General features: G+C 36.5%; 3 protein-coding genes across 3 annotated transcripts in view; 2 read left to right on the top strand and 1 right to left on the bottom strand.

Moving 5' to 3' along the window:
* Positions 1-2614, top strand: part of plxnb1a (plexin b1a) — a 105175-nt gene extending 102561 nt beyond the window's left edge. Inside the window, 1 exon segment of the mRNA XM_051096405.1 lies at positions 1079-2614. Within this exon segment, the coding sequence (XP_050952362.1) occupies positions 1079-1183 (105 nt within the window). The 3' untranslated portion in view covers positions 1184-2614.
* A 4364-nt stretch (positions 2615-6978) lies between these two features.
* si:ch211-220i18.4 (SRSF protein kinase 3) lies at positions 6979-12067 on the top strand. Its single transcript, XM_051097418.1, has 12 exons — positions 6979-7115; positions 8710-8813; positions 8998-9106; positions 9199-9286; positions 9380-9467; positions 9884-9990; positions 10080-10248; positions 10343-10416; positions 10542-10649; positions 11327-11396; positions 11476-11568; positions 11677-12067. The coding sequence occupies exons 1-12, from the start codon at positions 7039-7041 to the stop codon at positions 11859-11861; spliced, it is 1272 nt and encodes a 423-aa protein (XP_050953375.1). The 5' UTR covers positions 6979-7038; the 3' UTR covers positions 11862-12067.
* A 1425-nt stretch (positions 12068-13492) lies between these two features.
* slc16a7 (solute carrier family 16 member 7) lies at positions 13493-23469 on the bottom strand. Its single transcript, XM_051097417.1, has 5 exons — positions 23400-23469; positions 22959-23193; positions 22536-22679; positions 14270-15106; positions 13493-14199 (listed from the first exon to the last, which is right to left on the bottom strand). Exons 2-5 carry the CDS (start codon positions 23173-23175, stop codon positions 13931-13933), a joined length of 1467 nt encoding a protein of 488 aa, XP_050953374.1. The 5' UTR covers positions 23176-23193; positions 23400-23469; the 3' UTR covers positions 13493-13930.
* Between the last annotated feature and the right edge of the window lie 452 nt (positions 23470-23921).

Here is a 23921-nt window from a genome sequence, read left to right as displayed (position 1 = left end):
GTATCTCGCAATTCTGACTTTGTTTTTTTTTTAGTTATTTTTTATGGGCTTTATGCCTTTTATTAGAGACACGACAGGAAAGTTACCATGAGGCTGTCTGCACCGACACAATTCAGACTTTTTTTCTTGCAATTCCAAGTTAGTGTCTCGCAATTCGAACTTTTATCTCGCAATTCCGAAGTTTATATCTCGCAGCCCAGACTTCTTTTTTGCAATTCCAAGTCTGTATCTCGCAATTCTGACGACTTCTTTTTTTGTTGTTATTTTTTATTGGCTTTTATGCCTTTTATTTAGATATGACCGTTCCAGGTCATAGTTTGGTCTTACAATTCAAACTTGTTTTCTAGCAATTCTGACCTTTTTCTCACAATTCCAAGTTTTTTCTCGCAATTCTGAGTTTGTATCTCACGATTCTGTCTTTTTTTTCGTAATTCTGAGTTTGTATCACGCAATTCTGACTTTTTTCCTCAGAATTGTAAGGTATAAACTTGCAATCGCGGGTTATAAAATCCAATTTAGAGGGGGAAAAAATAGACTAATATGTTCTCAGAATTGCAAGTTTATATCTCGCAATTCTGACTTAACTCATCGTGTGTTATAAAGTAAGAATTGCAAGATATAAACTTGCAGTTTTGAGGGAAAAAAATTGCAATTGCAAGATATAAACTTGCAATTCTGAGAAAATTCAAATTGTGAGTTTATATCTTGCAATTCTGACTTTATTTCTCAGAACTGTAAGTTTATATCTTGCGATTGTGACTTCTAACTTGCAGTTATATAAAAGAAAAAGTCAGGATTGCAAACTCACAATTGCGAGAAAAAAACTCTGAATTGTGGGATAAAAAGTCACAATTTTTTTATTCAGTGGGAAAACTGGCTTCAAAAACTACAGCTCTGCAGATCCCAACATTAAATTTAAGAAACATTAGAAATTAAATTATAATAATGACAATATTATCCCATTTTACATTGTCTGAAACTAAACAGCCAAATTGAAGCTAGTGTAATGATTTAGACATTAGGAAATAAAAAGATCCCCCATATTTTTCTTGTCTGTAACATTTTTTTGTCTCTTCAGATCATCACAGCTTTAGAGGAAGACTCCACGGCTCAAAAGATGCAGCTGGGCTACAGGCTCCAACAGATCGCTGCAGCTGTGGAGAATAAAGTCACTGACCTTTGACCTGTAACCTCAGACAGACGCTTGAAAAGACTGTAAAAGAGACAAAGCCAGTGACAGAAAGAGACCAGAGACCTTGCCAGAAGGCATGAACTCTTACTTCCTGAAGACTCCAGAGCACAGAGGAGAACAGAAGACATTTGAGACGGATGGTTACGATTAAAGACAGCATTCACAGATTCAAAACGTGTGAATCTCTCATAGATATTATTGCTGGTCTGTAGAGCTGCTCTCTCTGTTTCATCTGCACAGCCGTCACTTGCCAACAAGCTACAGTGCCTGTGAAACTACTGGTGTTGGCGGGGCAGTCCCTTACCCCATGTGCTAGTCCACCAGGGTTTTTTGCATTGCGACGTGCGGCCCCAAGCTCAGAATGTTGTTTTCAGCGTGTCAAGCATGCTTGAGCACCACCTTTCCTGTATTTAAAAAATAAGTCTTACAAAGACCGACTTTATGTTTGTCGGATTCTTGGGAAACTGCTAATTCATGCATTTGGTGTGATGTGCTTTATGTTGCAGCCCGTGTCTTAAAAGGAAAAAAAAAAAAAAGGATGGCTTCTAAGGACAACTAAAATGAATTTTCTTGCTCAACACTCCCATAGACGTTTTGTTAAGTGCTTTCTTAAAAACTGTTTTTATCCAGACTTTGGATTTGTTTTAAATGAAAAACATTGGTTTAAGGGACCTCAACCTAACAGGGCCATTTAAGATGTTTTCATGTGGCACAGGCTACAGTATTATATACATTAACACATGCATGGATACTCACCGTGATTTCAGAGATTTTAGGTTGGCACATGCATCACGCATGTGCAGTTTATTGTCAATTATGATTATGTAAATGGCAGGTTAACCCGATTAACACACTTGATTTAGGTGAATAGGTTTCATGTAACATTCACAATGCTCAGTTGTACATTTGTTCATAGTCACTGAGGTTTGTTTTTTCAGTGTTAAAGTGTGCTTTTCGATGTTTTTCGGCTGGCTTTCAGTAAATAAAGTTTCTGTGGCTGTGTGTATATCTGCGGTACATCCCTGCACACTTGGCTGAAATAGTTCTGTCGGAAGTATTTAATTTATGCTGTTTTTTTATTGCTATTATTATTATTTGTGCGATCATGACCATCCTTTCAAAAATATTTTCACAGGTTTCTTTTGCAAATTAAATTTTCCAGCTGTCACACTTTTAATTCTTGATTTCTTTTGGTGATCAGATCATGGCTAATATTAATTTGCTTTATTTTTTACATTTTCTAAACACTGAATGCACATTTTATTGTGAGCTGCTGCGATAACTGTCGCACTGTGCATTGCTCGCTCGTTTTGCGTTCTTATTGATTTTTATGTATTTATTTATTTATTTTGTGTTAATGTACAGACCAAATTTGGTTATTATGATCCACCCCCTAAATTTAAAATTAACTTTTTTTTTCAAGCTTGTAATCTACAGTGAGCTGACTGCAGTTGTCAGTGTTTGTTCAGATCTCTTAAGCGTTCATGCAGATATACTGGTCTTATTTTTGCTGTAGTTCACTGTTGTGCTCAGTGTTTTGTACGTATGTGTGGCTGTGATACACTAGATTATTTTGTAAGTCTTGCACAGGATGCGCTGGCCTATTTGAAGCAACTGTAAATTGTTTGTACCATCTGTTGTTCTTTTACCTGTGCATTTCTATTGTAAATAAAATGTTGCTACAACTCATAAAGTGTTTCAGAATGTGTTGGTCTTTCAGCTTTTTTCAAGTGAACTGTTCACAAAATTGCTTTTTTTAGACAATGATTGCATCTTAGTATTAAAGGATCAACGTCAGTTATAAATAAGTAATGCTTTAATGAATATCTTGGATCTCTGGAAAACATGTCTCCATCACATCCTTCTGTATACACAGGTTTACCTTATAAGGACTTTCTGTGTGTGCTGCTGTCACTCAGGATTCACTGGATTCACTCCAGCCAGGATATGTGCAACTGCCCATCTGCCAGGTCTAAAACCAGCCTCTACAGGACAGCAGCAGAGAGACTGTATATATTTATCCTCATCTTCAATCCCTGTCAGAAAAAAAAGAGTGTCTTCTCTAGGTGACAAACCTCAAGACTTCTGCTTCCTTTGTGAACACGAATAGCTTTAATCTAAATAGTTACTCGTTAAAAACCACCTAGAATGCATTAATGTGCTGACAAATTGCTTTAATCGTGCTGCGATCCTAACAAATGGTATATTGTCAATAAATATTGATCTTTTGCTCTGAGTGCCAGGTTATTCACTCATGTTATGATGTTTCAAATGAGGTCAGGTCGAAACTCCTCACTGGCACTCAGAGAGGTGTGTGTGTGTGTGTGTGTCAGTGTTGCCGAGTAATAGTGCTTTCGTGTGTGTGTGTCTTTGGAAACCATCCAGAGACTGAAGGTCAGATCATTTTGAACGTATAGAAGCTCCATTAGGAGTATCTTATTTGTAATCAATGTATATGTATTGACATCAGTAGAGTAAAATGTATTTAATATTGATTTAATCCTCTAAAATAACGAGAAGCAATGCATTATAGTAATTGTACCACAAGCAGTGTTTTAAGTTAGACGCCTGTATGTTGTTTTGTATATTCTTGCAACTTTGGAGCCCCCTACGGTTAAGTGAGTGGAATTCACTATTGTGAACATAATACTGTGGTGATTAAAGAGAATAAGTGCATTTGATGTCAGCCTTTTTTGCGGAATTTCGTACCTGCTCACTAAACTATGAGTGAGACTTCCGATTCATTAGCCGCTATAGGAAAATAATGAGAAGAATAACAACATACAGTAAACGCTAACTGTTTGCATTACAAATCAGTGTCTTCATAATTAAGATAATACATTAAAATAACGTGGTAAGACACACCAGTCTGCAATATTATTAAGCAGCAAAACCTACTGTTCAACCTACAGATAAAAATGGCTGGACGCCATGAGACTGGAAGCCAAACCCATAAAATTTAAAAATGGACCACTCTTACAGAAAAATAAGATGGATATGGAGCGTGAAAAAGAAACAGAAGCTATTCGCCTAATTAGAAGTCAGTGTACTGACAGTATGATTTTGCAATGGATATTTGAAGGTTAAAAAAAAAAAAAAAAAAACATACGGCTTTAACTACAATGTAGCAGCTTATCGCATTGATATAGAATAATTATAGGATTCTTTGTGTTTATCTATAGCATTTTACAGCTGTGTTAGATACAGAAGCATTCATTTTGTAAATGCAGTTAAAAGTAACTAGTAATCAATTAAAACTTTAAAACATTTCACATTGTTTTCAGGCATGTCATCACTCATCAATCCACCATATTGGCGGCACTTAATGTAAACAATGCCACTGAACCAAACGAAACTCACATATTTTGCTGATTATTGCTGCTGAAAATGGTTCATTATTGTCATGTTTTGGGCTGTACTAATCGGTTGAACCGGGAAAAAACATTTGGAGAGCTATATACCCTGGTGAAAAAAACAGCATAAGCTGGTAGGTATGTTTTGATGCTGGGATGCTGGTTAGGTATGTTTTGGTGCTGGTTTAAGCTGGTCCTTTGCTGGTTTATGCTGGTCCTTGACCAGCAACATGACCAGCATAAACCAGCAAAGGACCAGCATAAACCAGCTTAAACCAGCATCAAAACATACCTACCAGCATATGCTGTTTTTTTCACCAGGGTAGACTGCCAAAAGTTACAACAAATCAAGGAGAAGAGTGCAAAACAACTGTCTGAGGAACAAAAGGTGTTTGTGGTTGGCCAAACTGAACCAGGATTTCCAGGGCAAGAATCTTGACAACATTCATCTTTGTTCTTACTATTCCCAGTCAGGTAGGTAATATGAGGTAAATTGAGCAGTACTAATTAAGATATTAGCCTAATATTTGAAATATTAGGCTAATATCTTAATTAATACTGCTCAAACTTGTCTTTACCACCTATTAACTTCAGTTTGTCAAAATATTGTGCCCTTTTCTGCTTACTTAAGTCCTTCTATATATGATTTAGCAGCTTCCACATGTATTTTCAGTGGTTTAGACAGCATAAATTAGTAGAAAAACATATTCAGTAGTACATTAACCGTGCAATCAATACTGTTGTTTATATCCGAGTATCGCCGATATGGCTGCTGTGATGTAAATGCAAACCCTCTTTAGACATGCTGGTGGCTATTTTAGCACAGAACAGTAGCAAAGCATCAACAGCTGATGTTATCAAGGTCGATGGAAAGCTCAATACACTTTTAATGGTAGATAAACGCTCTCAACTCAAGCTTATTCACTCAGCCTACTGAATCCTTCTCACTTCTAATGAACTCTTCATTTGGTTATTATGTGCTTTGTGATTAATGTCTCAGCTGCTTCTATTCCAGATAATTGTTTCTGATTTGTGTTACAGTCAAACTGTAAAATCACTTTGGCAGTTGGCAGTATGAGAGTAGCTGTGATCTATTTATGACCCATGATGCAGTTTTGAGACATGCCCCATTTAGAGTACAAAACCCAGGGGAGAACGCTAGATAAAAGAAGGAAGAGAATTGCCATTACGCTTCTTAAGATAGAGATTTTATTAGCTATCAGTGCTTATTAATCATCAGCTGGTGATCAGACTGAAATAGCACAGTGACCTCCATAAAATGCTTCTAATAAAACACATTTAATAAGGCTCATATAAACAGTATTCAGAAACAGTATTTGCAACACATCTTACTTCTATAATGCAGTGCACTTCCAAATGAAGCAAGGATTCACATGAGAAAATTGTAGGACTTAAATGGCACTAAATTGAGACCTAAATATAAGTTTGCTAAGTATTTTGAGTTCATATTTTAATGTAAACATACATAAATATTCCTCTATATTAATTAAAATAAATATAATAATGTACAATTTTCGTGTTTTGGTTTGGTTTTTATTGTTTTATTTTGTCGCGTATCCACCTCAATAGGGTACCTCAATACCCACAATAGCGGGCGCAGCCATTTGTGAATGTTATGGTTCTGGCTTCCGGTCTCATCCGCATCCAGCTATTTTTAGCTGTATAAAACAGCTCGTTTTGCTGCTTGATATTGCAAACTGGTGTGTCTTACCATATTATTTTAATGCATTATCTTAATAATAAATACACTGTTATGTAAAAAGTTTAAACAGTTTTACAGTTTACTGCACGTTGTTATTCTTCTCATTATTTCCCTATAGTTGCACAACTGCATTTTGTGATATTTACTATCCTTCATTCCCATACATTTGTTTAAAGTGTAAAAAAAAAAAAATGTTTTAGTTTTATTTCGTTCACAACTAATATTTAGATGCTTTGCTATCCTTTGTTCATCTACTTTCATGCACACCCACAAATTACCCCATTTCTGCAGTATTTATCACTGTAACTAGTAAGTGTTAACAGGTTCATATTAACAACAGACAGATACTTTATCTCTCTCTCTTCCCCAGTTAACCGTATGGGTATTTTCAGCTCTGCATGCAAGACAATGCACAGAAACCACAGCAACTCATGCTCCAAATTGCACGGCACGTGTTTTTGTGAATACCACTGTCTTTTTATAGATGATGATGTCATGTGTGAGTATAATCTGTTTTACATTCCATTCCAAATACTGCATAATACTTACTAGCCTAAATATGTTACAGATAAACATTCACCCCCTCTCCAGTGTTTTCATTTTTAATTATTGCTACTATACAGAATATGCTTAAGTTAAAGTGAGCAGCACAGCCACCTGTCACCTCAGAATATCTCTCAACCCTGAGAGAGAGAGAGAGAGAGAGAGAGGTGTGGAAAGTGAGAGGGTTGTGGTGGGTTTAGAGGAAATCCCCCCATCATAAAGTCAGGATGAGCATCTATAAGCAGCTCCAGACCTCTGATGAAATCATGCAAACAAACACAAAGGACATGATCTGCGCCAAATCGTGAGTACAACACACCTCCTTACTCACCATGCTTCTATGTATGTTTTATTGTAAAGGCTTTCAAAAATATTTAAAATCTGCTGCTGTTGCTGGATTGCTGTTTTTGGTGAGACATTATGTTTGTGGCCTTTGGTAGTAAACATCTTTCAGTTTTTCTATAAAAAGTTTAAATGAGAGAGTTTGGCTGCAGTTGTATGACAGTAAACGCTGGTCTTCAGGACAAGGATACTGTACTGCCCAACTGGTGTTGGCAGAAGTCAGTCCTTATATAATGAAAATGTCTGCTTTATATTTAGATGAGTTATGTTCTTTTATATATAGTATGTGATTTATTGGTCTATAGCAGTCATGTACCACTTGTAAGATCATTTAAGAACATCCACCTAATTGACATTTCAAGTACTTGACAGAAAGACATTATGCTGCTGTTACACCCACATTCGTTCCTTGTTTAACACAGACATATCACAGTGATTTTAGAATTATAATTTTAGAATAAATTAATGTATTAGTAATGTCGAAGTCAAAATGTTAATTTTACCAAAATAAGAGGGATCATACAAAATGCATGTTATTTTTTATTTAGTACTGACCTGAATAAGATATTTCACATATGTTTACATATAGTCCAAAATAATATTTGAATTTATAAAAATGACTCAAAAGTTTACATACACTTGATTCTTAATACTGTGTTGTTACCTGAATGATCCACAGCTGTTTTTTGTTTAGTGATAGTTGTTCAGGAGTCACTTGTTTTTCCTAAACAGTTAAACTGCCTACTGTTTTTCAGAAAAACAATGACTCTATGATCTTTTCACACCGAGGACAACTGAGGGACTCATATGCAACTACTACAGAAGGTTCAAACACTCACTGATGCTCCAGAAGGAAACAAAATGCACTAAGAGCCAGGGGTGTAAACTTTTAAAATTTGAAAATCAGGGTAAATTTAACATATTTTGTCTTCTGGGAACATGTAAGTATCTTTTGTTCTCTTCTGAAGGGCAGTACGATTTGAAAAAAGTATGATATTTAGTCACAATAAGAAAAATGTACATATCTTCATTCTGTTCAAAAGTTTACACCCCTGGCTCTTAATGCATTGTTTTTCAATCAGTAAAATTTCTTTCACTAGCAATCAAGTTAAAATTTAACAGTGAGTTTGACTGCGAAAATATGCCCTCATGTTGCCCTCCAAAGTATTGTGTGACATGAGTGACAGACAGACAGTGGCGTGATATATTTTCAGGTCACGGTTCAGATCCTGCAGTAAACTCCCACAGCAGCGGGTGTTGAGAACTAAATGCGGTACTGGCTTATCTGACCCTTGGTGTGCCAAATGTGTCAGGATAGAAGAGCTGTGTTTCCACCTCTACTGGACGTTTATGGTCGTCTAAGAATACACAGCACAGATTTAGGCTTTTGTATATGCTCCATTACGTCAGCAACCACTGAATTATTTACGCTTACATTTGCAAAAATGTATGACTCTCATACTACTTTTTGCATCATGTATGTGTGATTACGCATGTATGAATAGTCAGATGTCACTTTAAAATGATAATATATGCATGTATATGTTCTAATGCAGGTCTGATGTAGTTATGGACTCTAAGATGAAAACACTAAGGAATTATGAACATCTTGAACCAGTTTACACAGAGGAACAAGAAGATCCAAGAGATTACTGCTACGGTGAGCCTCTTCAAATCTGTCATTAGTCATTAATAAAAGTGATGTAATATTATATGTTACACTCTTAAAAGTAAAGGTTCCAGAAGAGGGTTTTTGCAGTTATTCCATAGAAAGTACTTTTCTGGTTCTCCAAAGAATCTCCAGTGAAGAACATTTTCTCACAGTTCATTATCTCTCTTTATAGGTGGGTATCACCCAGTCCATGTGGGAGATGTGTTTAATAAGAGATACAAGGTTCTGTCAAAGTTGGGATGGGGTTATTTCTCTACTGTATGGCTCTGCATTGACCTCAGGTACTGAAACTTTGTGTTCTATGTGTTGCCTTGTGTAAATGTGTGCATGTGTGTTTAAAAGTTCTCAAATGTTCGTGTTTGTGGTTTTGCAGGTCAGGCAGGCATGTGGCAGTGAAGGTGTTGAAGAGCGGAGCTGGATTCACTCAGGCTGGCCAAGATGAACTGACATTACTGCAATGTGTGAGTGTCTCTCGCTTTCTCTCTCTCTCTCTCACTAGTTCTTTGGTCTCTCTTCCATTGTGTGTTTTTACTTAAAACCTTTTCCCTCTTCAGGCCAGCGGTCCAACTGCCCGTAACCCTCTTAAAGGACGTATAGTGCAGTTACTGGATGAGTTTAAGATAGCTGGTGTGAACGGCATTCGTATCCTTTCATAATGTTATGTGAAATAAGGCACTACAACAGTAATTAAAGCTGCAAGCAGCGCAGAAAGGGCACTCGCACCCAGACTCACCCGCCGCCTGGTGGCTTTAGGAAAACACAGAACGGTGAGCAATATGCATGCAAGTGGTAAATAAAGGAATATGTCAGTCATTTATATGTGCCAAATTTCCTGCTGCCAGCTGGTGACACTCTGACTATTATTGAAAATTGGCATGTACATGTTTTTAGGCAAGGACTTTTATCAAATGTGATGTTTGTTGCAGATTGAACGTGGTACGTTTGAGTTATTGTAAAACATGACATAAATCATAAATCGTCATATAATATATAATAAAAAGAGCTGTTCACAAGCTGCACACATTCTTTGTGTTATTAGATCCTTGACCCCTATGTAGATATTTGTCTGGTGCTGGAGCTGCTGGGACCAGACTTACGCTGCTGGCAAGTGTGTTTTGGTAATCCAGGTCTTTCTCTCACCTTTGTCAAACGTGTCATCACTCAGGTGAGACACTTCAATGTGTGTAACATTTAATTTAGACCTGGTGTGTAAAAAAGATAGACCATATAAATCAGCACTGTATCTTGTCTTAGGTGCTTGAAGGTCTGGAGTATCTTCACGGCCACTGCAAGATCATTCACACAGACATCAAGCCTGAGAACATCCTGCTGTGTCTCACACCGCAGTCCTCATCTCATCCTCCAGGGGGTGCGATGCAAACGTACTCTTCAGCCATTAAAACTAAGTTACTCCAGGAGCATAGTAAGAAAATCATTAAATGTGAATGAAGTAAATCATTACAATGAATCACTGTCATAAATGTAGCATAAAGTCATAATCTACTACTTTCGTGCAGAAGCAGCTGGAAAACCTGGAAACTTGGATAACATCACGGTGAAGATTGCAGACCTTGGCAGCTCATGTTGGGTGGTGCGACACATATAATGCTTTCCTTAAAGTCAAACAATGTGCAGCCTGGTCTTGTGAAAGCATATTTTGAATCAATGAAATCACTTGATGTTTATGTCTGATTAGATTACCTCTTTTTGTTATAGTACAAACACTTTTGTCAGGAGATCCAGACCAGACAGTATCGCTCTCTGGAGGTTCTTCTAGGCTCTGAATATGGTCCTCCAGCTGACATCTGGAGTGTGGCCTGCTTGGTGAGTCTACAGCTGTCAACGGAGTGTTCTTCATCTTTTCTTGAGTTTCAGAAGTGTACAACTGTTTAGCACACGATTGGATTAACTGGATTATGCATTGATCTTGTTGTTTGTAGTTTTACAGTGTCTTGCAAAAGTATTCATACCATACCATAAATGCATTCATTTTTTTCATGTTTTGTTATGTTGCAGCCTTTTTTTTCCACAACAATCTCCCTCCATACACTATAATGACAAAGCACAAAACAGATTTGTGACAACTTTGCAAATTTATTCAAAATAAAACACCAAAATAAGTATGTTGCATAAGTATTCATACCCTTAACTCTACTTAGTTGAAGCACCTTTACAGCCTCAAGTCTTTTCGGGTATGATTGAAGTTTTACACATCTGTATTTGGCAATTATCTGCCATTTTCATTGATATAACAATTTTAGAAAGTTCAATTTAAAACAGAAAAATAAGAATTAGGGAGATTTTAAAATATGTAAAAAACGTAAAAATAATATGCTTTGTAATCTTGTAATCCATAAAAAGTAACTGTAATCTGATTATGAGCATTTTAAAATGTAATATACTCTAATTGTACTTTTTTAAATCTGATTACGTAATCCAGATTACATGTAATCAGTTACTGTCCAGCACTTCTTATTTTTATCTGTATTATTTTTCATCAGGCATTTGAGCTTGTTACTGGTGATTCCTTATTTGAACCCAAAGCAGGGCCGAATTTCTCCTTAGAGGAAGGTAAACTATTTAATAGCTGTCATTGATTTTTTTATTAGAAGTGTAGATTTGTGGGATTGACCATTTCTATTATTTTTAGACCACTTGGCTCATATTATTGAGCTCCTGGGTAAGATCCCAGTGTCAGTGGCTCTGTCTGGAAAATATTCCTACGAGTATTTCAACCGCAAGGGTGAGTACAACACTATAATTATCTTGCCTAATTCATCTTAAGAGATCAAATTCAGGATAAAAGAGTTGCAGTGGTTTCATTATTTTACCTATGATTGTTGTTGCACAGGTGACCTGCAGCGAATAGCCGTCCTCCGTCCATGGGGGATTTATGAAGTGCTGGTGGAGAAATATCACTTTCTCCTCAGAGAGGCGTCACTTTTCTCTGATTTCCTGTTACAGATGTTGGACTTCCTGCCAGAGCGGAGGGCAACAGCAGCTCAGTGTCTCAAACATCCCTGGTTAAAGCTGTAACCCCCTCTGGCTGTTTTACTTGAATAGGTTTCTGTTTATGTCTGTTCTATGTGTGTCGAACGAAAAGGCCATGCTTCCAGTGTTTTTTCAAATAGGACTTTGTGAAAGTCTAAATAAGTGAAATCTTCATTTACTCACTCTCATGTCATCATGTTCCAAATCTGTATGACTTTCTTTCCTCTGTTGGAAACCCAAAAGCTATTTTGATAAATGTCTCTTTATTAGTAAAAAAAGAAATGAATACAATAACATGAGGGCAAGTACGTGATGACAGAATAGTCATTTTTGGGTGAACTATCCCTTTAAACAAGTATGGCTAGGTCTGTAACATAGATGTGTACATAGCAAAGCTTGCACAGCAAATGCATTTAAAGCTTTGGAATGTGTTTAATCGTCTGGTACATACATTCCACTCTTAAATAAGGCCTGTAGTGTTTCTATGCATAGATCAGAGACTAAAAGCTCTGATGATCATTTGACCGATCAGCTCTCCTGACTTGAGTAATATGGTGCTCTAAGATGTAAGTAGTGTGTTTTGAGTTTAAATATGCTACACAAACCAACTGTTTTTTAATCAATGTGTAAAAAAATGAACCTGCATGAGTGCTATCTGTCTATATAGATAAATAAATTTTTGTTTTTCTTAAGACACGTCACTATATTCATTTGTCAAGGTGAAATCATAAAGGTGACATATCATGAAAATCTGACTTTTTCTATGTTTAAGTGCTATAATCGGAGCCCTGGTGAAGCTACCAACCCAGAAAACGTGAAAAAGGACGACCCAGTAACTTTGACTTTGGTAAGCCTTTTTCTGCAAGCATGTGAAAAAATGAGCCGTTTAGATTTCGCTTATTATAAAGGCGATCTTATTATAATATTGGTGAAAGTTCAAGCAAAGCATGCTAACTGTTCTGTCGTTTGCTGCACAGAGTAGAACAAAACACTATTAGAGTCCCAACCTCAAAGGATACAAGAGGATACATAGATCTAATTTAAACGTGATTTTTCTCCCAGATGTTTACCTTCACAGACACAACTGACTGTTTTTTAACTCGTGTTTTTAACATAAACGTGTGTGCATTTTACAGTTTAAGCACAATATGACATGAAAGAGAACTTAGTTTGGTACTCATGACGTGCGACAGCCGCTTTCTGTGCGTGTGCTTCGGATGTGTGCGTTTAGAAAACCCTATATCAGAAGTTTAAACTGATATGGTTTAAAACACATGATTTCAACGCGATAGACATGATAATCTAAACCAAACAGATGTTCAGATCTCAGAGATCTGAGATATAAGCTGTAATGGCGCAGCCCTGATCTGCAAAAAGGGGGCGGGGAGCAGCTAGTGATGGGCCGTTCCTGAACGATTTGTTCATTTTGAACAAATCTTTAATGTGACTCGGGACAAACGAGTCATCTCGGGGAGTGATTCGTTCAGTCGCGCATGCGCAACACCCTATTAGGTTCTGTGCTGGTTTACCTGTTAAAAGCTCATTTGCATTTAAAGAGACATGCACGAAAACAGCGTGTTCCTGCTTCCACTCAAAATTGGCATTTGATATAATAAATGATCTGTGGGGTATTGTGAGCTGAAACTTCACAGACACATTCTGGGGACACCTGAAACTTATATTACATCTTGTAAAAAAGTCTCCTTTAATATGTGTAATAATAATCTGTTTTCCCATCTGCATAACATTTTTAGATTGAACCTATAACGTATTAAAGTACTAATATACAAAGAAAACTCTTAAAATAAGCAATAGATCTTAATAACAAATTGCAAAAACAGACAAAATGCTAAGAAAAGCTGGTTAATAAAAATGCAGGTTTCTGGAATACTTGATTCTCATTGGTCAAAAGTAGCATTCAGCAGTCTAATACTTTCAGATATCCTACCAGCACTACTTCATGTCTCGTCACAGCTTTAACATAATACACAGGTAAGATTATAAAACAATTTCAAACCCTGTCTCGCTGTCAATAGATAGATACAGAACAGCAGATATGTAGACAGACAAAACAACACATAAACAGACACAGATTCTAACAAAAGATGACAGATTTAAGGCTCTTCACAGATGGATTTCCCTACTTCCTCCTCTGTGTTGAGTCTGATCTTTTCCTCGTTGTCTTTGTCCTCCTCATTGGCAGCGAGCTCTTTGGCTGAGCCGATCTCTAGCCGATCTTCCACCTGTTTCTCTTTCTCTTCCTTTTCCAACAATCTATAGTTGTAAAAGTTCATGATGAAGAGGAAGACACCTCCAGCTAGCATCATCATGCCACAAGCATAGTACATGTATTTATAGTCCATGAAGATGTCGACCAGTAAACCTGAGGAATAAATCTGTGAATAAACATCCTGAACATTATAACATAGCGAGATCTTATTTTTGGGACTTACCAGAGATTGGTGGCCCCAGCAGGACAGGCCCACACTCTATAATGGTAGCGAGCCCAACCGCACTGGAGAAGCGCTGGGCTCCCACCAAATCCATGAGTACCTCAAACAGAAGAGCACACACCATCCCGAAAGCCAGGCCAAAAATCACTGCGTACACCACCAGGCCACTGTAACCTGGTAAGAGTGGACAAATCAGGTGGCACAGGCCGTTATACGTCACAGAGAAGCTGAAGAAATACTGGATCTTGGGTCTGATCCATTTGGTGTTGGCGACCAAACCCGTTCCCGGACGTGCAAACATATCTACTAGAGCGAATATGGAGAGCAGGAATGCTGCGGAGTACTCATCTATCCCCTGATGCTTGGCATATGGTGCCAGGAAAACAACTGGTGCAAAAAATCCAAAAAACAAGAGCACGTTCCCCACCAGATAGATCAGGTAGCCTCTGTGCTTGAAGAGTGAGATGTCAATGAACTGGCTGACCTTTGCGGCACAGCCTGACTGCTTGGACTTGTCTTGTCCAGCTGTCTGAGAGGTGACGTCCGGTTTTGCTGTATCGTTCTCATCTGTGGTTTTGCTCACTGGTGGTTTTGTTTTTATCTTGATGGGTCTCATAAGGGATCCTGCCACGCAGCAGTTCAGCACCACTCCTCCAAGGATGAGGAAGCTTCCTCGCCATCCAAAATGGTCAAAGAGAAACTGGTTGAGGGGAGCCAGGGTGGACAGGAAGACCGGGCTGCCTGCCATTGCCAGTCCGTTTGCTATTGGCCTTTTCACAAGAAAGTATTTACCGATTATTGTGAGAGATGGTTGCAGGTTAAAAGCTAAGCCAAAGCCTGTAAAACAAAAGCATTTTTATGTGAATTTTCATAAAGTTAACATTTGATTAAAAATAAAACCTGTACTTGAGAAGAAGAGATATCCTGATGGAATATTACTGTAGTAAAAGTACTCTGCTTGAGTAAAAGTACTCTCTGAATTTATGTACACTCTAAATTTTAAAAAGCTGGGTTATAAATGACCATGGGTTATTTGGCAACCCAACGCTGGTTAAATATTGGACAGATCACACGTTGGTCACACTGCTTACCCAGCTGGTTGGGTTAAATGTTTAACTGAACTATTGTTTAACATTTACTGTATGACTAGCTTAAAATGGGTTAGAAACTAGAAATCACATACAGAATTACTAGAGGCAACAGTAATAATCAAAAGGCGAACATTTATTAATAAGCAAGACCACCAATAGGCAAAAAATATAAGACAGCATGAATTTATTTGGATGAATACACAGCATCACACAATATACACAATCAAAACAAGCATTTTAGAAATAAAAAATGTAACATTTGAAAGTAACATTTTAAAGATGAAGTTCACTTAAAGAAAAAGTGCCTGATAACTCACCTCCATGTTATCCAAGATGTTCATGTCTTTCTTTTTTCAGTCAAAAAGAAATGAAGGTTTTTGAGGAAAACATTCCAAGAACTTTCTCCATATAGTGCACTTCAATGGGGATCAACAGGTTGAAGGTCCAAACTGCAGTTTTAATGCAGCTTCAACAGAGCTCTACATGATCCCAGCTGAGGAATAAGGATTTTATCTAGTGAAACGATTGGTCATTTTCTAAAAAAAAATGTTACATTTATATACTGTTTAACCACAAATGTTCATCTTGCACTAGCTCTGCGATGCGCATGTGCAACTTCACGTGCCGATAAACAGCATCTCATTTTCTCCTCCAATTTCAAAATAGACCCAACATTGTTGTACACTGTACAATCAACCTTTCTTTGCACATTCGCTTTGTAAACACTGGGTTGGTACTTCCACCTACTTCACGCGTGACCTTTCCAATGTGATTACGTAATGCGTGAAGTTGAGCTAGTGTAAGATGAGCATTTGAGGTTAGAAAATATATACATTTTTATTGTTTTATGAAAAGACATTGTTTCGCTAGATTATTTCTTAGCTGGGATCGTGTAAAGCTCTTTGAAGCTGCATTAAAACTGCAATTTGGACCTTCAACCCAATGATCCCCACTGAAGTCCACTATATGGAGAAATATCCTGGAATGTTTTCCTCAGAAACATTAATTTCTTTTTGACTGAAGAAAGAAAGACATAAACATCTTGGATGACATGGGGGTGAGTAAATTATCAGGAAATATTTGTTCTGGAAGTGAACTTCTCCTTTAATTCAAGTGCATTCTACCATTCTCTGTAATCCCTTTTAGCCAAAATAGTGTTGATTCTCGTGCTTTTGTGTCAAAGAAATTTGAGTTGGTGATAAGCTGCTGTTCAGTGATGGAACTGCAAACCTCACACCGCCGCCTTGTGTTCCACTCACAGCTGAAAGATGCTGTGACTGACTCCATAACCTGCCCATAAACAAACAGTAATGAGATTAGGGAACATATTTTAACATCAAAATAAATTAAATCAGTATTAGAACGAATAAAATCATTTTGTTTTGCAAGGCAAAAGGCATTTCCATCATGTGGCCATTGCGTTGTGTAAAATAAAATAATTTACAGCACAAGACAAGACTTGTATATACAAACCTTTATTTCACTGAAGAAGTGCACCACTTCAGTGGCGATGAGATTCGCTCTCTCCTGTAGAAGACGCAAAAAGCCCACGCTCTGACTGTTGAGTTAAAGGGATAATTCACCCAAAAATAAAAATTCTGTCATTAATTACTCACCCTCATGTAATCCGAGAGCACTCTGATCCTAAAAAATGCTGGGTTAAAAACAACCCAGCGCTGGGTGAAATAAACAAACCCATGCAGCGACTGGGTTATTTTGACCCAGCGGCTGGGTTACATGTTTAACCCAACCTTTTGGGTAGATATATTCAGCTTAACTGTTACCTAAAAATAATATATTTCTTGATTAAAATTAACCCAAAGTAGATTGGAAATTAACATTTATTAATATGTTCAGTAAATGAATAAATAATAATAGTTCCTTTAAATGCAAATGAGCTCTACTCGCCCCGCCTCTCTCTTCTCTCTGTGGAGTGACGAGCCTGTTTACTTTAGCCGCATTTAGCGTGTTTAGGTTGAACTAGCTGGAAAGATGATTGCAGAGGCTCAAAAAAAAACCTGATTTGCTGTAGGTGAACTGGATACGAATGATTTGCGTGAACATTTTTTTGTAGATCGGGAGACGCATTCCCTTCACAAACAAATGTAATCCACTGCATCTTCAGCGGCTCAGATGTCGGGAGTAAATGACGACCACTATGTTCATTATTACATCCAGCAACACAATGCCTCAATCGCTCAATCTGAGATATTCTTGTCTAACTTACATCCCTGCTCTGGCATCGAAACAATGGAGGTCGGACTGTTACAGCTGGTCTGAGGTAAAACGCTCATGTCAATCAATCATCAATCATCATGGGAGCGGCCTCTGTCGGAGTGACGCCACTCGATTTAAAAAAAAGGTGATATTATTTTTACAGATTAATTAAAAACCACTGCATGGATTTTTATCATTATAGGGTAGATTTGTACATACACTGCCAACACACATTAATGTGCAAACAACATGTAAAAGTCAACTTTGCATCCGATGACCCCATTAAGCCAGCCATATAGTAATTTTTAAGCAATAGTTGAGTTAAATAAAACTACCCAGAAGGTTGGGTTAAACATTTAACCCAACTGCTGGGTCAAAACCCAGTATTTTTTTACAGTGTCCCATGGTCAAGGCACAAAAATGTGGTAAAATGTTGTTAAAATAGTCCATGTGACATCAGTAGTTCAACCGTAATTTTATCAGGCTATTCTGCGCAAAGAAAACTAAAATAACTGCCCAGCAGGTTGGTCAAACATTTAACCCAAACAACACAAAACAACCCAATTGCTGGGTTTGTCCATATTTAACCCAACTTTGGTTTTTAACCAAGTATCAGAAGTACTATAAGGATTTGACATACTTCATAATGCTCTAAATACCTATTTAAAGAGAGAAGGGTCTAATGTTCCAGTCACACTGACATACACTATCATTCAAAAGTCTGGGGTCAGTAATATTTTTATTTTTTATTTAGTTATTATTTTATTTAAAAGTAATTAATACTTTTAGTCATCAAAGACACATTAAATTGGTCAAAAGTCCAGAAAAGATGTTTATGATGTTTCAAAACATTTCTGTTTCAAATAAAACTTCTTTTAAACATTTTAAATCAAATTTTATCCAAAAATGTATCCACCTTATTCTTCAACACGGAAGTAAGCCTATGGGTGAGCAGTGTTGGGAAGGTTACTTTGGAAATGTAATAGGTTACAGATTACAAGTTACTTGATTTAAAATGTAATAAGCATTGTAACTTTTCAATTACTTTATTAAAGTAATGTAACTTATTACTTTTAATTACTTTTTGATTACTTTTCTAAATTTCTAATATTTTCAACTGTTAATCATTTTGAAACATTTAAAACAGGCAGAGTTAACCTTACAGTAGCGTTCAACACTGATTACTGTCAGACTTTCAAAATCCTTCATCACTTGAATTAAGATTATAATAAGTAAGGGATAATGTACATCTTTATTTTGCGATAACAACTGGCTGAATGTACATTATCTCACTTATTACACAGCTGCTTGATAGATTATTTAGATGTTTCATGTCAAAATTATTAGACACGAAACACTGATCTGAGTTGAAATATTTGAACACAAAGCTTCCACAAAGAAATCAATTGCTAGCAAACGGCAAGTTCAAACTAGACATTTTAGGGATACGGTGCAGTCATACCAGTTTTCTTACACAACATTTCACCACATAAATAATTTAGTAGTAGTACTAGTTTGTTAGTTATCTTATAATCCATTACAGTGTACAAAAAAAAAAAAATGGCAGCAGCTGCGTTTGTATGAAACAATAGAGCAAGTCCATAATACCAGGATGACAGAATTAAGAAAATTGTACACATAATATTGAATTAAGCTTTAATATTTTATTAGCTAACCAAATGCAAAGATTCTGCCTAGAAAAACTATAAAGCATATAGCACTGACTTAAATTGCGCCGAAAGAGTCTGAGCTGTGTAATAATTTAATTTAAAGCACAGCCACCACAAATTCAGACTTTTTTTTTTTTTTTTTTTAACTTATATTTTTGGGCTTTTTATGCTTTGTATTGTGATAGGACAGTAAAGAGATGACAGGAAAGATCTGGTAGGAGAGAGGGGAGCGGGACTGGCAAAGAACCTCGAGACGGGAATCGAACTCGGATCTATGTCATAACAAGATCATAACATTGAAATCAAATGTTTGCATAGTTATGACAGAAAACACTAGCATCTAACAATGCCTTGGAAAAAACTATCTTAAAAAATAAAGTTTATGCATAAACCCATATAGGAAATAAAACAGTCAATGAATAAGCATGTGTCCTATTCTGTATCCTAAACTCCTGAAACATTGGTGTCTCATTTTAGAGCAGTCAATGCAATTTAAAAGAAGTCAATTAAATCTGTAAGTGGGGGTGGGTGTGTGAAAAAATCTGATGTAATCCCCTTTGTAATCACTGACATTTTTCAAAAGTAACTGTAATTTAATTACATATTTTTTCTCAGTAACTGTAACTAATTACAATTACATTTATTTTGTAATTAAATTATGTAATTCCGTTACATGTAGCTAGTTACTCCCCAACACTGTGGGTGAGACTTCCAGTTCATTAGCCACTATAGGGAAATAGGGATGCGCGGTATACCGGTACTGGAAAAATACCGGTATATATTGTATTTCAAACGGTTCGATATCATTATTTTGCCCAGATCGGTATTTCATACGCTGCTGTTCCTAAGTTCACCTGTAGGCGGCTTCACAAATTGCTGCAAAACCGGTAAAGGTGACAACAGAACAACGCGATGGATCATCAAACAGATGAAATCCATCGACCCACCCCAAACTAGTAAATAAAGACAACAGTATAATGAAACATGGCATTATTTTGCATACAAAACAGATGATGAAGGTGAACGAACTGACCTTACTACACCTGTATGCAAGCGTTGGTATAAATCGCAAGAGGCAACACATCAAATCTTGCCAAGCATTTGTCACTTGCTCATCCTAATATTTTCCTATTCACAACAGATCAGAGGCGGACGGTAGTGAAATATTTTTTTACTTTACTCACGTAAATGTAAAAAGTATTTGTAGTTTATCAAAGTGTTTTTCTTTGGGAAAATTTTACTTCACTACATTCCAAAACATAACATCATACTTTTTACTCCACTACATTTCAGCTGTTGTTTGCAGTGTTGGGGGTAACGCATTACAAGTAACGCAAGTTACGTAATAATATTACTTTTTTCAAGTAACTAGTAAAGTAACGCATTACTTTTGAATTTCTAAGAAAATATCTATAATTTCTAAAGAAAATAATATAGTTACTTTTTCAAATAACTAACGCCATGCATTAATTCATCTCACTCACAAAAACAGATTCAGTATTCCTCAAAATGAATAAAAACTGTGAAATGCAAACTCAAAATGACGCAATAATGAAATATGTTAAATAAAACAAATATCCTTTATGTATTTAATCCCTTTTTATTAACCAGTGTTTTTGCTGCTGACCTTCGATGATGCAATTCAACCATACTAATAAGCAAAAATTACTTTAGATAAACTAACATTTTTTTTTTATAGCTGAAGAGTGATCTCCTGCATAAATGTACTTTTCTTTCAGCCTGAGGTGAATTCATTTCACTTTTGGTGTAAAAGGGCTTTTACATTAGAATTGTTTTATATTAAAAACAAAGAAGCAAGCGCTGCCCAGATTTAAAAAGTAACGCAAAAGTAACGTAACGCATTACTTTCCATAAAAAGTAACTAAGTAATGTAATTAGTTACTTTTTCAGGGTGTAACACAAAATTGTAATGCATTACTTTTAAAAGTAACTTTCCCCAACACTGGTTGTTTGAGAGAGAGAGAGAGACAGAGAGAGAGAGAGAGAGAGATAATAATATGATTTTGAATAGTTTGACTGTTAGAATAATATTTTACAGTAAAGCAACCTTTCTTAAAATTAATTTGGTAAGCTGACCTAACAGTATTTCAGCACTTATTAATCTAGCAAAATAATTATTTATAAATGACAAATGAACTAATAGTATATTAACATTACTTACTAAATTGTTTTCAATTCAGGCTTGTTATTTGTCACCTATGGTATTGATTTAGTATCCATACCAAGGTATTAGATTCTGGTATCGAATGAAAAGCCAAAATTATGGTATCGCGCCATCCGTATAGGGAAATTACGAGAAGAATATCAATGTGCAGTAACAGTAAAACTGTTTGCACTACAAACCTGTATGTTCATAATTAAGAAAATACATTACAATAAGTAAGATGCAGCAATTTGCAATATCAAGCAGCTGGAAGCCGATGAGACCAGAAGCCAGATCCATAAAATTTGTTCTTATGGGAAAAATAAGGTGGATGATGGTTTCCACAAAATTATTAAGTGTCTTCTAATAATAACAAATATTTCTTGAGCACCAAAACAGCATATTATAATAATTTCTGACGGATCACATGACACTGAAGCCTCGGGTAATGATGCTGAAAACATTACTGTCTTTACTGTTATTACTGTACGTTTGATCCATTGCAGCCCTGGTGAGCATAAAAGATTTATTTAAAAAACCTAAAACCTAAAAAAAAAAAAACAACTTTTGATTAGCAGTGTAGATCTGATGTTAAATAGTTTAGAGTCTGATCTAGCACTATGAATTATTCAGCACTAGTCAGCACACTGGAGTGCTGAGAATCATTTTACTCCCAAATTTTTGGCTCATGAGTCTGACAAGACAGATTCACTGACTCGTTAACTTGACACTTGCTTCAAGTGATTACTGAATTAGTGAGCGCTGCCTCTGAAACAGTCAAATTCACAAATGAAGCACAGAATCTGATCTGTGAAAATAACATGAACAAATTGATTCTAAAGAATGATTCATTCAAAATCTCTATTAGGTCTCTTGGTACATGGTAGATTAGTTTCCTCACCTCAAAATAACAAGGAACAGCATGTTTCACTAAAACCCAGAATTTTATATTAAACATGGAGATCAAACAGACAGATTTGACCTTGAGGTTGTAATCTTTGATAACACACATGCAGGGGAGGAACCCCAGTGCACTGACACTGACCAATCACAATCTAACACAACTTTTATTAGCAGAAGAACAGGGACATTTATACAAATTATATAAACGTTGAAATACGTACCTCCAATGACTCCCACGCATAAATACAAATGCAAAATGGTGGTGCCAAAAGAAGCCATTACCATAGCAACCCCAACCATTAGCCCACCAGCTATCACGACTGGGCGGCTCCCATAACGGTTGACCAAAACACTGCTCACGGGTCCTGTAAGGTGAGACAGCAAGATGATGCAATGCTCGTATTAGTTGTCATGAACCCAAAAATAATACTAAAACCTTGATCGCAGCTCTGGCTCTTTGTGCAACCATGGGGACAAAGTAATCTTTGATTTGGGCTTCCCCTGTTATTTGGTTACTTCCAGTACACATTGAACTGCTGTGCCTGATTGTGTGAGTTCCTGGAATGCCAAGCGATAGCACAGCTTTCCAGAAATGGCGTACATGTGTATATTATCATGCAAAGTTGAGTAATATGCTTTCTAACCTCCTGCATACATGGTAGCCAGCATGATAGAGGAGACCCAGGCTATCTCACTGTAGGAGATGGAGAAATACTCCTGGATTTCCTTGAAGTAGATGGTAAGGGACTTGGGGAAGGCGTAAGAGAAGCCGATGGAGATGAAAGATCCAAACACCACGGCCCAGCCCCAGCCTCCATCTGGAGGGGTGTAGCCCAGGTTTGTGGAAGCTGACGGGGGCATGTTTGGTTTAGTTCCTCTCTACAATAAAAAAAAGGATGATTTCAGCAAAAAATTTCATTAAAAGAACAGAACATTTGATTACAGTCACTCAGAAATCTTTCTGGTTGATTGATAAATCTTTGCACATATTTATTTATTGATATCTACATTTCCACTAACTAAAAACTTTCTAGGAAAAGTAAATAAACGTCTGCAAAGTATAAAACACATGTTAGGGAGCTTACCTCTCTACATGAGTTGAGAGACAACTGGCAAAGCGTCCAGATGGTTACATGTTCATCATGCCTAGCTATCTTTTTTTTTTTTCCTTATCAGGTCTCTTTTTTTTGTGGTTCTCCATATCACGTGAAATGCCTTGCCCTTTTTTTTAAAGAGAGAGAGACTGAAAGTGTGGTTATATAAGTAGAACTTATATACACATTTACACAGTCACATACACGATCTGAAATTAATCAAAATTTAAAAAGTACATAATCATTTAAAAAATAGTAATAGACTTGCAGACCTGCTGTTTTAGCATTATTTATATACTTTTATATTATTTGTTCATATTTTGAAGAAGCTTTTATTTTTAATATTTAGCTATTAGTATGTCCTAGTTTTTCATTCTGTAAGTTTTATATATTTATATATATATATATATGAAGAGTTCAGGTGCAAAACCAGCTAAAAGCCATCTTGGACAAAAATTAGACAATGATACGGTGAATGCTTTCGACACATATTATACGTCCATCAAATACCTT

Source organism: Labeo rohita, chromosome 23, assembly GCF_022985175.1.
Source record: "Labeo rohita strain BAU-BD-2019 chromosome 23, IGBB_LRoh.1.0, whole genome shotgun sequence".
In the NCBI taxonomy this organism is placed as follows: Eukaryota; Metazoa; Chordata; class Actinopteri; order Cypriniformes; family Cyprinidae; genus Labeo; species Labeo rohita.
The sequence above is the reverse complement of the archived record's forward strand: the minus strand, read 5'-3'. Positions and strand labels throughout refer to the sequence as shown.

Excerpts from the sequence above, each read along its gene's own strand:
- si:ch211-220i18.4 (XM_051097418.1), top strand. The coding sequence starts at position 7,039 with ATGAGCATCTATAAGCAGCTCCAGACCTCTGATGAAATCATGCAAACA. Across the intron at positions 8,814-8,997 it reads TCCAAGAGATTACTGCTACG|GTGGGTATCACCCAGTCCAT; the intron begins GTGAGCCTCTTC and ends CTCTCTTTATAG. Across the intron at positions 9,287-9,379 it reads AACTGACATTACTGCAATGT|GCCAGCGGTCCAACTGCCCG; the intron begins GTGAGTGTCTCT and ends TTCCCTCTTCAG.
- slc16a7 (XM_051097417.1), bottom strand. The coding sequence starts at position 23,175 with ATGCCCCCGTCAGCTTCCACAAACCTGGGCTACACCCCTCCAGATGGA. Across the intron at positions 22,680-22,958 it reads GGCTACCATGTATGCAGGAG|GACCCGTGAGCAGTGTTTTG; the intron begins GTTAGAAAGCAT and ends CTCACCTTACAG. Across the intron at positions 15,107-22,535 it reads ATGCGTGGGAGTCATTGGAG|GCTTTGGCTTAGCTTTTAAC; the intron begins GTACGTATTTCA and ends TTTGTTTTACAG.